This window comes from Lathamus discolor, chromosome 4, assembly GCF_037157495.1.
Source record: "Lathamus discolor isolate bLatDis1 chromosome 4, bLatDis1.hap1, whole genome shotgun sequence".
In the NCBI taxonomy this organism is placed as follows: Eukaryota; Metazoa; Chordata; class Aves; order Psittaciformes; family Psittacidae; genus Lathamus; species Lathamus discolor.
The window spans coordinates 67,794,196-67,810,014 of NC_088887.1; the positions used below are offsets into that span (position 1 = coordinate 67,794,196).

Here is a 15,819-nt window from a genome sequence, read left to right on the forward strand (position 1 = left end):
ATCTTTTAACCAGACAAGCATATCTAGCAGTTAAAGGCTGAAAGATTCACTTTTAGTGAAGTTTGGCCTTTGCAGTGCTTGTATTTAACAGCTGCACTATATAGCAAGCGCAAATTAAACTGATGTTTTGTTTTACTTCTGGTATAATACAAGTTGCTTGCATTTCAGCAAGTCCCATCCAAAGTAACTGAGAAGGGTTAATTGCAGACCACTGACCTTAGCAAAACAAGATGTAAAGCTCCAAGTTTTGATGTGAAGGCTCACTAAACTATGAGCTAACTCTCCTTTATTGAATTTATATTTGCAAGTTTAACAGTGTGAGGAATGATAATCCAAACAAATGAAAGTTTTCTTGTGTCAGTAAAAAGAGCCAAGGACTGTTTGTGCCCTGTACTTCTCCCGAAGCATGATAATGTTTGCAAGCTAGTCAATGCTATTGGGATTGCAGGCTTTGCTTATACATCACTGCATGACAATAAATGAACACAGCACTGAAAAAGTGGGTTTCCTAATGTAAAGGACTTCAGATGTTCCGGAGGGTAGGACATTCTTCTGCTTTACATGCAGTAGCCAGTGCTTCCACTCAGTTTAACTCTAAAGTTACTATATATCATCTAGCTCCTTCTAACATAATAGCAAAACCCTCACTGACTTCTCTCTAGGGGTTAACAAGGTCTATTATGTTCACTCTGTCTGGAGTCAGAATGGTTTGTTTTGATTTGGAATCTTATTTTCTTTTACATTAGGTGTGCTTAAAAGTCAGGGCAAGTAGCTAAACTTGTCAGGATCAAGTATGTATTTAAGCTGAAATAACACCTTATCTAGGCTGCACACAGTTGGGATGCAAAAATTGCCTTTCATTAGTAGCTCTGTGCTTTCATAATTTCTGTAGTTAAAGCTAAGTGCATGACTGAAACTTCATGGTATGCCAGCTTCAATGAAACAGCTTTTTTATTGTCCTTGTTTAGTTATCTCCAGTTCAGCTTACCCAAGGAACAGCAACATTTCATAAACCTATCAACACTTCCCTAATAAATACTTTCTTCTCACACAGAAGCTGCTGAATCAACCACCAGACATTGGCTAGCTGACAGTGTTTGCTCTTGTGCTCTACTAAATGGTAGAAAATCAACCAAAATTGGATTCTGGTACTGGATCTTCTGCAGTTGTTCTCCATTTCTAAACAAACTGCAGTGTTTACAAGAGAAAAAAGAATCTGTTCTGTGAGTGGGCTCTGGGGTTTGTTGTTTTGTTGGTTAATAAAACACTCTCCAAACACAACTTATGTGAGAAGGAAAAGATGAACTGTCAAGCAGGAAACAAATACAAAGAAACAATTTTTTTAACTCACTGCTGTGCTCTCACTTCAGAACACAGATTTACTTTCCCCTCCCCCAAGTTAGTATCACCTTCCACAAAATGGGATGATGGGGTACCTTATCAGAAGGAAGTTAAATAAAGTGTCATCCAGATTCACTCAGCTGTAAAGTCCAGATCTTTTATTTTCCCTCTCTGCTGGGGCATTTACTGGCAACCTCATCCTCTGATGATGACATATACGCAGGAGGTTGATTTCAGACGTGAGTTGCTTTCTCCTGAACTTCATCATCTTTGATGAGGCTATTTTTGCTATCTATTTTTTTGTCAATTTTTCTACCCGAATCTGCAAGAGCTCTTCAGGTAAGTGCAGGTAACAGTGTTGGGAAGACATTTTTTTACTTATTCATGAACCCCTGCATCAAATAGATATTCAGTTCCAGGAGTGACTCATTTGAAGTAGTTACGGCTGTCAACAGTGGCTGAATAAACTGGTTATATGTGTAACCCCTTACTTCTTGGATGACTCTTTTCCTCTGGCTTCACTAGCTGACATCACCTTGGGTTCCTAATTCCTTTTTTCCTTTCTTCCCCCTCCTTCTCACTTTTTACTTTTTTCTTCTTTGTTTTTTTTTTTTTTCACAGTCGTCTGCTGTAAAAGCATCGGGGAGGGCACTCCTGACAACTGCAGATTGTATAAGATTCCTCATTTAGATTGTTATTTAAAGTTCAACTTTCATGATTAGTCAAATTAATCAAAACGATAATTGAGAGAGAGCGATTATGTGACACAGACATTAGTCATATTGTTGATAGTTGGATATATGGGTTTGTATTACCTACACAAAATGTGTCTATGTCAAGCTTCTATTCATTGGGCATTTGTCTTCAAGAAATTGGACCTAGATTGAATTTTCTCCTAGATTTTTCTTTCATTATTATCATCTTTCCAACTGTTTGTCATAGCTCTCTTTGGCTTGAAAAAGGTTTAAAGAGAAGGTCACTCATTTTTTCAGACCTTGTTCATTTCAGCCTAGTCAGTTGCCATGTGCTGCTTATTCACTGTGTGACAAGAGTATAACTGTCACCCCCAAACCTTCCTATTCCATTTAACTTACCAGTGTCTCTTAAGAATTGTTTCTTCTTGGTTTGAAGAACAACGCATTATGCACTGCTGTAGTTTTGCACACCTGACTTCTGATGTTAAGGAGATTCTGGAGTCAGAACCTTTCAAATCTGCTTGAGACCACAAGCTTCAGTCCTCTGCATGATGGAGGGATTCTGGTTTGTGATTTCCTTTTTACATTTTTTGTTTTTCAAGGTTTCAGGCTTGTTTTCAAACTCCAATCACTACAGAATCACTAGTCTTGAGCTGCAGGCTTTCACTGATAGCCAACTGCTTTTTTTTTCATGCTGTAATGCTTTTACTGGCTCCTGGGGAAATAAAGTCCACAGGCATCCTGCTCTGTGTTTTGTGACTGAAGCACAATATGCAATTACTGTTACACAGCTTTCGCCCAATGCCACACTTTTAGCCCCACAGAACTTCTAAACCTTAGTGGTATTCACAGTTCCAGGTACTTGTAGTGAAAGTACAGCTTAAAGATATTAATGATTATTTTTATAGGGAACCTTGTGGCAAGGAGGCAGAATATACCCCAGAGACAACTTAAGAAACCTGGGTAAGGAAAGCAAGTCTATCTTAATACTGCTACATTTTTCAGGGTCCATCTTTTTGTTCTTTGCTATTGAGGGAGTGCTTACATGCTTACTACTTCCTTTAGTGACTAAAAGAAGACTTAAATTTTGACCAAAGGAAAATCTTATGTGTCCAAGTGCAGGTGACAATGCACGCATGATTCCAGCTTAGCAGCAACTTACCTATTTTCCTATTGTAACTAAGAAATGTGGGCCACTGAGAAACACCCATAGCACAAAGTCCAACATAGTCCTTGTCCTTCATAAACAGTTGCAGAAACTTTTCCTGGTCATCTTAATGCTTAGGGGTCATACTTGAACTAGAAGACCTGTGTTAACCCTGTCCTTTAATATTCCCAAAGAAGCCTATAGGAGCCTTAACCACTGCCCAGTCCCTAAACTTCATACTTGTCCCTGAAACTGGTATGGATGCTCCTCTTGTGGAATAAATTTCAGGCCTCCTACGTTAGGAAAAGCCCTGCTGAAGCTCACACTGTCTGGGAAAATGCTCTACACATTAAGTCCCAGAAAGTTTCCCTTCTGTACAATAGGTTGCATAGTGTGCAAAAAAATCATTATTTTCTTTAGAAATTGCACATGTTAAAGAAAACATTCCTGCTCAATTACAAAGCCACCCAAAGCAGATAACCTTAGGCACTTTGTTCTGTCTCTGGGTCAGCGTGCTAGTGCCTACAAAGGCACTGACTAGTTGCAAAGTCCTAATTATTTGTTTATGACACTATAGCATTTAGTATAGGATTTTACACAAAGAAAAGGTGCAGGGTTTTTTTTGTAATTCATAAATCATTCAATCACTAACATGTACAGCAGATACCTTTAAAAGCCTCGCTGCTAATTTACACAATGTACATGCTTAATTGAAATCCTTTCCTTCCCACAAGAATACACTGCTTTTTCGACACAGTGATCACAGCTACTCATATGCTACAAAACTCAGAAAATCAGTTCAATTCTATCCCAAGGCATATATTAAATGTCAAAAGAATATGTTGCTGTGCAAAGAAGCTGGTGGTTTGCCACAATGAAAATGACTCAGCTAGCTTGTTTAAAAAATGATATTTTAATTGCTTTGTAGATGACAAACCTGCCAGCCTTGTAATTTACACTGCTGAAGAACAAGACGACATCTCTCCTTGGCAGACAACTTGTTCTTCTCTCCTGCTCCTGTATCAGCCAAATCTTTGTACCTAGAAAAATCAGCAGAAGTAGAGTTACTCTAATGTTGGCCTGGTTGATATCTTTGCAGAAATTGTCAGTTTTCCTTTGACTCTCAAATCTTTGGTATCTGAACTGGAAGCTTAGGATTCTGCTAAGGATGAATTAAACAAGAAGGCCAAACACTTTAAATCTTGTATATTATTAGACATGACCTTGGTTAATAACAGTATTGGACAAGTGATGCCTAAAACCCAGATTTGCTTCCTGTCAGTTCTTTGGATGCTTCACTGCAAATCCATGCAGAAGGAATGCAAAGCTTCACCAACCAATTTCATTGGTACTAAATCAGTCAGTGGAATGAGGAAAATATTTTTTCAGTAAGTGTCATATGACATATGCCTAGTAAGGAGCAATTCATAAGAAAGTGACATTGATACAAATGTTTCCCATCAGTCTGAAATAATTCTTTTCTTAATTTCGAACTGAAAGTCTTATAGCAAAGAAATTTTAAGGAACTTGATCAGTTTATGCTGTTGGAAGAGAAGAGAAGAGAAGAGAAGAGAAGAGAAGAGAAGAGAAGAGAAGAGAAGAGAAGAGAAGAGAAGAGAAGAGAAGAGAAGAGAAGAGAAGAGAAGAGAGAAGAGAAGAGAAGAGAAGAGAAGAGAAGAGAAGAGAAGAGAAGAGAAGAGAAGAGAAGAGAAGAGAAGAGAAGAGAAGAGAAGAGAAGAGAAGAGAAGAGAAGAGAAAAGCTTGATTACAGCATGGAGTACCTTCAGAGACAAAATGCTAGATATTAAAGAGCTCTTTGATGTATGAGATAAAAGAACTCATGTAGGAAACTTCAGTCATACAAAGTCAAATACAGGATAAAATCCAGATTTTAACTGTGGACTTATAACAATATATTACTAAAGAAGCTGATAGATTTTATACATCTTGATGCTTCATATTATTACTATACTTTCCTGAAGGTATTCCTCAGTCTAGACCTGACTGCATGTAAAGAGCTGGAATGCTTTTTCATTATAAAAAGCCAATTTTTGAAAGGAAAGATTTTGCAAATGTGTCGCTTTTGATTAAGCTCCCAATGAAACAGGTGCAAGTTTTGAAGTTTACATGCTAACTATATTTCCTGACATCTTATTTATTTGGTTCCTTTACAGCTGATTTCATCTATAGCTCTGCGGCAGTTCAAAACTCTGCTGTCTTGGGACCATTCACACACACCACGGCAAGCAAAGCTGCAGGAGTGGAATGACTCCAGGGACATCAGCAGTCCCTGAAGCTGTAGCAACTCTGGAGCAACATCTGCAGCAAAGTGCTCTAAGACCAGATTTCACCTAGACTTCTAGTTTTCTGGACCTGCATAGACCTTTGGGAATCTCAGCTCCTGCAGTCTGGGAATGTTCTCTAGTCTTGTAGCAGTCCTGCTGAGGACTCCATGGCTACATCTACACTAGTAAATGAAATGTAAGAGGGATTATTTCTCTGGCATCTGGCAAAAACCCAGCCTATTTATTAAATATTCTGCTATGTTGTATTAAACTCTGTCACCTTCCAACACAGTGTAGCCACAACTCAGCTGCATACTGAGCTTGGTCACTAGCCTGTCCTAATTCCCAAATTGTGGCCAGGAACTGTTTGGCGAAATGCTGGTTTGAAGATGCCAAAACTTCACCAGAGATCCTTTTGGTTAGTCTAACACCCCATACTGGCAGCAGAAAACTGTAGATGTATGGTCACGAAGATATTGTTTTATAGACTGCTATTAAGGCTCGGGCTACCTTGTTTCAATGCTTGTATCAACTGAATTTTCTTAGAAATCATGGAAAACAAGAGGTGTTAGAGAGACAACTGCTGGAAAGCTTAGCAACTGCTGACTGAAACAAAGATGATTCAGCATTGACTCACAATGCACGAAGAGGTAACTCAGAAAGTGGTCAGCCTGAAACAGAGCCAAATTAAAATTTAAAAGGTCAAATTCTAGGTCTGGATCAGATTTACTTTAGATCTATGCAAATTGCAGGACTCAAGGATAGCTATTTTTTACAATCTGTATTACACAGGAAGCCAGACAAACATGATCCACTGTTTTTCCCGAGCTTTAAAAGTCTCTGAAATTCTACCATATTATCCTGGAAGTCTAATTAGATTTCACAATTCCCTCTTATCCATTAAAGCAAGCTCAATCTTAGAAAACGAAGAAGGGCTAATGGCTGTGATAGCAGAAAAAGAGCTACCTCTGGAAGTTCCAATTCCTCCACAAACTTCCTCTGTGAGCATAGCAAGCTGTATGGAAGATGATCTACATTTTCCTATGTCAGACACTAAAAAGCTACACTCCTAGCCTAAGTTAGTCATCTTGTTCTCAAGACAAATCTGTGAAGATAGGTATTTCCATAGAGTGACTTGTTCTATGCATCCTAGATATTTTTATTAAAATGAGAAGAGATTGCCCTCTGGAGGTGCCTTTCTCTATTGACCACAGACAGAAATCCAGGCTGGATGGATGCTTGTTGCATTCTGAGTGGCTGAGAGGAAACTCATCTTTAGGTCTACTTCTATGGCTGACTTACTCATATGCAGAGTAACTAACAGAGGGACTAACAGAACTTCCTTATTTCTTATCTCATTCAAATATACTGGCTATCTAAGCACCTAGCATGAAAAAGTACCTTTAGGCCTGCTGTCTTTATCTGCTATTTCAGATCAATCATTTTTATCTTTATAAGGCTGCTTAAACAAAATTAACACAAAATTTGTAGCCATTTTTCAGCCGGAACGGTTCCCTGATTTGATTCTTTGCCCAGTTGTGCAACCAGGATTAACACCAAGGAAATAATAGGAATGGATAAGTGCGAATGAGTAGATCACACTTAATTGGTGGCAGCTCCAATATGTTCTGGACAAAAGTGGTGGTCTGCTCATAAGCTTATTTGATTTATAAGCTTATTTAATCTTTTTTGTACTTGATTTTAAATCAGATAAAGTGTTTAAAGTTTCTTCAGTATTTTTTCCTTTTGGGGAGATAACCACACACTATACCTTTGGCTTAAATTTATTTTGTATTTTAAACTTGCAATTACCTTCAGTAAAAAAATATGTTAAAAAAAAGCAAACCAAAATTGACAATAAACATGTAAAGAAATAAAATCTTATGAGACATTATTATCAAAATGCAAAATGACATATCTTTAGTGCATTAGATCCCTTCTACTGTGAACTGAGTATGTGCTACCATGTAGACACAATAATTTAATGTCCTCTTAAATTTAACCCTTTCAAGGTCTCAAGAATAGCAAAAGATCTTACTTACTATTTTTCAAATTCACTGTATCACAGGAAACAGTTATAAAAATACTGAATTTATGGTGCAGGCTTGTATTGGTAAACTAGAGTTACTTGCAAACAACAGGGCTTGCTTCTGGGGAAATGCAATCTGGAGAGTCTCTGAAACTTTTATCTGAGAATTCTTCCCCTACCACTGCGATCTTACTTGCCTCTGAAATCAATGAACAACCTCAACTAAACACCAGGTTTCTTCTCACCGACAGGTCTTACATTTTGCCCCAAGTAAATAATGCAGAGTGTATTTGTAAGGCTTTAAAGAGGATCTTGAGGAAGTCAGTGAGCACATCAAGTGCTACCTTGCTAAAAAATGTCTTCAGATTAAATACACTTCAGCTAAACTTGGACTGATGAGATGGTTGTCTAGACTTTCTTAAAAGGTAGTAGAAGACACTATTCAGGTGTCATACACGCTACTGCAATATTGATGCTTAATATAGGTCAGATGAATTGTGCACTGTAAGACCTCCATTTCTTTCCACTGAGTATAAAATAGTCTATGCTCTTGACTCTAGCATAGACATGTAATATTAGACAAAGTGAAACTCTCTCCTAGCTGTTTCAAGTAGCTGATAAAAAGCAATATTTCACGGACTAGCCAGAGCAACTCATTCACTCAGGCATTCAAACCAAAATACAAACCAGGGAGATTTAAATATATTAAATTGCATCAACACCCCTCCACTACCATGTCAAGACTAATGTAGTGTTGATTAGGAAACAAATGCAAGACCTCTTCCAGTTACAAATTGAGACAGGGAACACTACCATCGGTGGTACTCTCCCCACTGCCCCTCCAAAGGAAATCAAGGTGAGAGAAGCTCCCTTTTCTTTCCTTTTTCTTTTTGTCCTTAGCACTCTCCTTGTCCTAACTTGTCATTTTTATACACCTAAGCAGAAGAAAGACCTTTTGGTTAGACAGGCTAGCACTGTGAACATGTACAGACTGGCCAGGATAGTCTGGTGTTGCAGCAGCTGTGCTCTGACCTCTATTGCTTTGCTTCTCAATGATGCTCTTTATTAGGGAGATTTTTTGTTTGTTTGGACTAGATACTGCTGCCAATGCCTTCAGGTAGGTTGTGAATATGGAAAACTCAGTTCTCCTGGGTCTTCACAGATAAGGATGTTATCTGATCATTTTCTCCCTCACTTCCCTAAGTGCACAGCTGACAAGATCCAGCAGGCTGTTTTTCCCCGAGACAGAATATTCTCCAGCTCAGGTTATGGCACAGTAACCCACGGTAATATTCTAAGGCTCAGCACATTATTTGATTTACACAGAGTGTGCACAAATATGCTGCAAGGCTGTACTCCCAGCTCTGTGGGCACAGCAAATCTTTAAGCATTGAAATAAACACCACGCACTCCATTTCAAGAGCACATCAACATGTGAAGAAGATACTGATGGAAAGAACATGGCAAGTACAAAGGGCACAAAAACAAGCAGCTCCAAATCAACAGCTTAAACAATCCACACAGATGGAACTGAAGCCTCAGAACTGGTGTTTTTTTTTTTTTTTTCCATTTGTTTGTTCGTTTTCTGCTATTCTTTTTCTCAGGCCTCTCTCTTGCTTAGCTAAGAGAGACCAAAAGTGACAGAGGTAGCTACTGACTTGCAATCCAATGTAAGAGGACAGCTTCCAGTACCAGAACTCAAATCTTTCCTGAAAGCAGCTGCTTTCCAAGACCTTGTCTTGTTATTTAAAAAATAAAAATCACATACGGCTGGCATGTAACTGCTTTATAGGAGTACCAAGTAATATAATTTTAAGTTTTAAATATCTAAACACATTTATGAAAGGAAAAATAATCATCCTGCCAGTGTAATTCATTATGTTGCAGTTTCTTTTTCTCTTTCCTTTGTTTACTACAATGTATTGTTTGCAAAGTAAAATGGCATGATTTAGTAAGATCTATTCACAAGGTAGTGAATAGAAGGCAGCAATCAAAATTAATTTGTATCCTGTATTTCTGCTAGGTGAAATGTAAAAATTGTCATCACAAAGGAGCAAAACCAGGTTATGTTGCCTTGCTAAATTCTCTTTTTTCCCTTTCTAAACTTCCTCTTTTCTTCCTTTGACAACCAGTAACAGATTGATGTATTAATATGTCTGTAAAGTATGTGAAAGAGATGGACCTTGTTTGCAGAACTTGTCACTATGTGCTCATAACTCAGGATTTTGTTTTGTTTGTTTGGATTTAGGGAGGAAGGAGAGAGTGAGTTCGGCATAATCTGTATTTGAAATATCTATTGAGTGAGAGCTGAAATATCTAGAGGCTCTATCTACAGAAGGTACAGAAGACAGAAACCTACTGAAAAAAAAAATGGCAAAGGATGCCTGCAAATTTTTCAAGTAATAGAAACCTTATAAAAGCAGTCAGCAGCAAAGAACAGGATGGAATTTTGATTAATGTTAGGTGTATATAATGGATACATATTCCACTTCCCTGTGTTATTTTCCTTTTTTTCTTTTTTTTTCTTGAAGGAATAACCTAATTATTTTTGAAATATGAGGAACATGGGAAACTCCATATAATTAGAAAGGGGGAAATAGATTAGTACAGTTTCCAAGAAAAGAAACGAAAAGTGATTCTGCCAATTTCTGTACAATACACATGACACAAATATCTCATTATACAGCATAAATATTAACAACCAAAGCAAGTATTCAAAATTTTGGAGAGAATAAATCATTGGATGTGGAGAAGAAAAGGATGCTATTACAAGTAACAGATTATAACAGACAAACTGACGAATTTTATAGGAGTACAGAAATACAATATAAGAAGACAGTAAGATTCACCTTTATACAAAACATTTTGCACTGAGGCTGCTTCATACAAACTTAGAGAAATAATTCAGACTGGTGTAGAGGTGAGCATGAAATGCAATTTGCCTGATAGACATGAAACAGTAAGTATATACGGGGGGTTGGAACTAGATAGTAAGGTCCTTTCCAACACTAACCATTCCATGAATCGATGGCAATTAACCAAAATTTTTAGAGTACCTGCCAACCAGATGAGTGTGAGTTTTTTAAATATCCTAACTGATATCAAGCAATACACAATTACATGGCTAGACCTCCAGACCACCAAAAGAAAACAGGAAAATAGCTCAGAGTTACATACACAGTATGTAACTGGGATAAAAGACAAATATTAATTACTACGAAATAAAAGTGGAAAAGACCCATAAAATCCCCAGAACAAAACTGTAGTCACCTGCATGAGGGTCAGCCACTGGCCTCATATGGAGCTCAGTAGAGACTTTTGAGGAAGGATCAGGACTATGAAATCCACTGGATCAGAATACCCTTGCATAAGAATTGGTCATTTTGGATATTGTAATTTAGACTGAATAAAAAGAAATATAAATTTCTCAGATAAAGATACTATTTTGTGATGGGTGACAGACAAATGACTTGAACAGATTTGTTTGGTTTTTTGTCTTCCCTAAATGCTGTGTTTTTGCATTAGGTTTTGCAACCCTTAATATTTTCTAGACAACAGAATTTCAGTTTCTGGAGAGACGAAATAACAAAGATATGCATTTCTTAATCCTAGAATATTTATTCATATACTTCACGTAATTAAGTATGGGCTTCCTCTTTTCAGACAATTTGGCAGCAGAATAATAAATAGAATATAAATTATAGTTCAGCTCTTGGGATTAGTGGATTCAGCTATGCAAATAAAAAATGAATTCACAACATCTGGTAAAGATTTGCATTACAATACTTTTGCATCATCTTACTTAAAGCTGACATTCCCATTCCATTTCAAGAAAGCAATGTAAAACAAAATTTATTAAAGAAATTTGCAAAAATGACACATTAACTCAGAAATATGCAAACAGACAAGCAGCCCTATTACATGAACACTTACCTCCAACTCTGTAAATGTTTACATTTACCTCTTGATAGGCAGACCTTCTCCATAGCTAACTGCCACTTCATGCTTGGGCACTCCACAAACATGTACACAGAGCATTAAATGCTTTGCTGTCCACAGAATATATGGACTGTAGATCAAATCTACCTTTCTTTATCAACCTGCTAGTTTGATTCTGTGTAACACAGGTGTGATGTAGGACTGGCATGAAATGAAGCTAGTGTCCTTCTGCACAGACATGGCCATGTGAAAATAGGGCTTCAAAATTAAAAGTCGTCCTGCAAAACTAAAAGGTCAAAAATTACAGAAGATCCAAAGGTACCCTTTTCTTTTTTAACAAAGGCCAGAATAAAGGAATGCCTGGGAGTCAGAGTCAAAATATGATTGAACAGATATGTAAATTTTTGCCCTTTCGTAACACAGAGGAAAAACCTACCTTGTGAGTCTGAGGCACATCTCCCTATTCAAGCTACAAGGAATTCAAAGATGTCTTACACATCTCTTTAAGATTATATTACAAGGCAAGAGTTTTGGGATTATCATGGTATTGTGCACTTGGTCTCCTGCATACTTGCAGATGAGCCTCACCAGCAGGTCAGTCTTGAGTAGGTCAGGATAGAAAGTTATCCTTCAAAGAGCACAGGAAAAAGTTATGATTCCTTGTCTGCATATCTGCAGACACAGTGGTGGGCATGATATTACAATGGGGTGAAATTAAGAGCATACTTTTAAATGGTATTCAGAGAAGGCCATGCTTAGCCCCAGCTCCTGTTCCAGGGCTTGGAAGCCTGGAATCAGATGCCTAAAATAACTGTGAACAGGTTGTGCAAAACAAAATGACTTATGACTTTTCCTGAAGAATACATAAGGCATTTTCAGAAATGTGATGTGATACTGAGTTGAAAAACCAGAGCGGGCTTATACACGTTCTCACTTGGTCTCCTGGAGAGGTTGCTACATCTTCATTGGCTCATTGTTTGTCCAAAAAGCACTTCCCAGATCATTTGGAAATAATTCAAGGAAGACATATATTAGAATCATAGAATAGAATCATAGAACAGTTAGGGTTGGAAAGGACCTTAAGATCACCTAGTTCCAATCCCCCCTGCCTTGGGCAGGGACACCTCACACTAAACCATCCCACACAAAGCTCTGTCCAACCTGGACTTGAACACCACCAGGGATGGAGCATTCACAACCTCCCTGGGCAACCCATTCTAGTGCCTCACAACCCTCACAGTAAAGAATTTCTTCCTTATATCCAATCTAAACTTCCCTGTTTAAGTTTTAACCAGTTACCCTTTGTCCTGTCACTACAATCCCTAAAGAACAGTCCATCCCCAGCATCCCTATAGGCCCCCTTCAGATACTGGAAAGCTGTTACAAGGTCTCCACACAGCCTTCTCTTCTCCAGGCTAAACAGCCCCAGCTTTCTCAGCCTATCTTCATATGGGAGGTGCTCCAGTCCCCTGATCATCCTCGTGGCCCTCCTCTGGACTTGTTCCAACAGTTCCATGTCCTTTTTATGTTGAGGACACCAGAACTGCACACAATACTCCAGGTGAGGTCTCACAAGAGCAGAGTAGAGGGGCAGGGCCACCTCCTTCGACCTGCTGGTCACGCTCCTTTTGATGCAGCCCAGGATACGGTTGGCTTTCTGGGCTGCGAGCGCACACTGCCGGCTCATGTTCATTTTCTCATCGACCAGCACCCCCAGGTCCTTCTCTGCAGGGCTGCTCTGGATCTCTTCTTTGCCCAACCTGTAACTGTGCCTGGGATTGCTCTGACCCAGGTGGAGGACCTTGCACTTGTCATGGTTAAACTTCTTAAGGTTGGCATCAGACCACCTCACAAGCGTGTCAAGGTCCCTCTGGATGGCATCCCTTCCCTCCAGCGTATCAACCGAACCACACGGCTTGGTGTCATCAGCAAACTTGCTGAGGGCGCACTCAATCCCACTGTCCATGTCACTGACAAAGATGTTAAACAAGACCTGTCCCAACACCGATCCCTGAGGGAGACCACTCGTCTCCAGACGGACATAGAGCCATATTGCTGAAGCAGAAAGCAAAACCAGAGTAAAATGGAGAATTTTATATCAAAGGGAAATAGGGTTGAATTCGATGTTCCACCTAGATGATGCTTTATTTCTTCCTTGCTTTTGTTTTTATTTTTCTATGCAACACCGACTCTGCCAAAGGGGAATGGAAGTACATAAAATCCTTCCCACAGTGCTAACCAGTATCTCAGACAGGGTGTACTGGGATTATGGGAAAGGTTTTTAGGACCTTCTTGAACTATACAAGCGAAACAGCTTCTCTGGAAGATCACCTTTACCTCTCTGTGGGAGCTTCACTTGTGCCCTCTGAACCCTGTGAGTAATCAGTCTGGGTAAGAGGGCTCTGAACTGCATAATGGTTACACAAGCCATTATAAATGGTTAGACAAACCATTTAAAACAAAACAAAACAAAACAAAATAAAACAAGCCAAACCAAAATAAAATAAAATAAAATAAAATAAAATAAAATAAAATAAAATAAAATAAAATAAAATAAAATAAAATAAAAGCAACAGTTTTCAAGATAGGCTACGGCTGCCCCTTGGCATACTGTCTCAATACTGGAGAAGATTCTGCTGTCATTTACCACAGAGCAGAGCAAGTAATTCTACTAAAATTAATGATGTTAAATTAATGCCACGTTGGTCTAAGAAAAAGAAAAAAACACAAAGATCCAGTGATTAAGATACATAAAAGGATTTTACATGCATGCTTGCCTAGGATTTTGTTTGTTCTCAGATGTCACCAGTATTAACTGCCTACTATTATTCAGTCTGACTAGGAAATGTAGCTTTAGGAAGTCTTCTGCTGAAGATTAAATGGTTGTAAAGAATATCAAGAGGTGGATAAGGAGAAAAAGGGTGCCATGAGTGTTTGAGTTGAGAGGAAAGAATTCAACAGCTGCAGAGCCACAGAAAGAAAAAACAGCAGGAGGGTCACAATCACTTTTGAGTGTGGGGCAGCTGGACTGCATTTATACAAGTCCTATGAGCAGAAAAAATACCCTGTCAAGAGCAACTAATATTCTTCTAGGCACTGAAAGTACACAGTTATATGTAATTAATCAATAAACACAAAGGAATTATTTTAAAGCTATATAGTAAAATTAATCTATCCATGTGACAATTTGCACCTTAATTAGATAATTCAAAGTTCCTGCACAGAGCCATTTGCATAAACTAATGTGTTGCATACTCACTTCTTTAAAATGTTTATTTTAAAGAGAGGCTGTTTGTATTAATTTGAGAGGTCTATTATTTTAACAGACATTTCCTTAAAAGATTTTCAACGTATAAGGATTAGTGAAGATATTAGTGGTTGATAATATTTTCTTTTAATGGATTTATTTGTATAGCAGGCATTTATCTGAACTTTTTACTACCACATGTAAATCTATGTCCATTATTTTTGTCATTATGTGATGTCAACGAATTATGAAGTATTCAATAATTACGTTCATTGAAACATCAAGGTTCTGAAATAATTTAATGTCATTAGCTGCTTATAATAGGCATACAGAACTTTCAATAGCCTTGTTCGTAAACAAATGCAACTTTATATACTTTTATAATCCAGACCTTTAGATGGAATCCAGTACTGCAGTAGATATTTTTGTAGTCTGTGGGAACATTTCTCCATGTTTAGAAACAGCACAAGCTTTTACATTCACAGATGTAAAATATGCATATAGATATTCTAAGGATATCATATAGTAAAAGGATTATTAACAATTTAATAAATGTTTAGTTAATACTGACGGATAAGAAATGTCAAATGCTAGTGGAAGCTGAAGTCAGTCCAGAGGTACCATGGGCGGCACTTAACTCTGGAAATGAAATACACATATTAAACTACCACAGATCCTTCCTTAAAATAAAGAAAACCACTGAGACTACTGAAACAGTTCAACCACAGTTGTGACTGCATGTGCCAAATAATAGGTTTATCATTGCCTAATAAAATGAACATAGCTAGGGAAAAAAGAAAATTAAGGCAGAAGACAAAAGAGCAGAAAAAAAACCCTTGTATAACCCTAGTAGTGGAGAGAAAATAATGCCTTGAGATTCTCCTTGAAACAGCCTAAAAGCCAGGACATTCTGTACTGTGTACAACAATAACCTCCCTGTAAGGAGCTCCTCTGACTGAGTTTTATACATTCATTACTAAACGTAATATAAAAAAAAATGGAAGACTGCACACCAAATATTTGGAAGTTACAAACTGCTGGACTTAAAACTGATCATGCCACCTTTATTTCCCTGTATCTATTTTATTACCTAATTACATCTCTCCCGCTCAAGGGACCCTTTTACACGTCGATCC

At 38.0% G+C, this 15,819-nt stretch overlaps 1 protein-coding gene across 1 annotated transcript in view; it reads right to left on the reverse strand.

Moving 5' to 3' along the window:
- MYO16 (myosin XVI) overlaps positions 1 to 15,819 on the reverse strand; it is a 369,554-nt gene that overhangs the window by 52,201 nt on the left and 301,534 nt on the right. Inside the window, exon 28 of the mRNA XM_065677940.1 lies at positions 4,121 to 4,223. Within this exon, the coding sequence (XP_065534012.1) occupies positions 4,121 to 4,223 (103 nt within the window). The remainder of the gene's footprint in view (positions 1 to 4,120; positions 4,224 to 15,819) is intronic.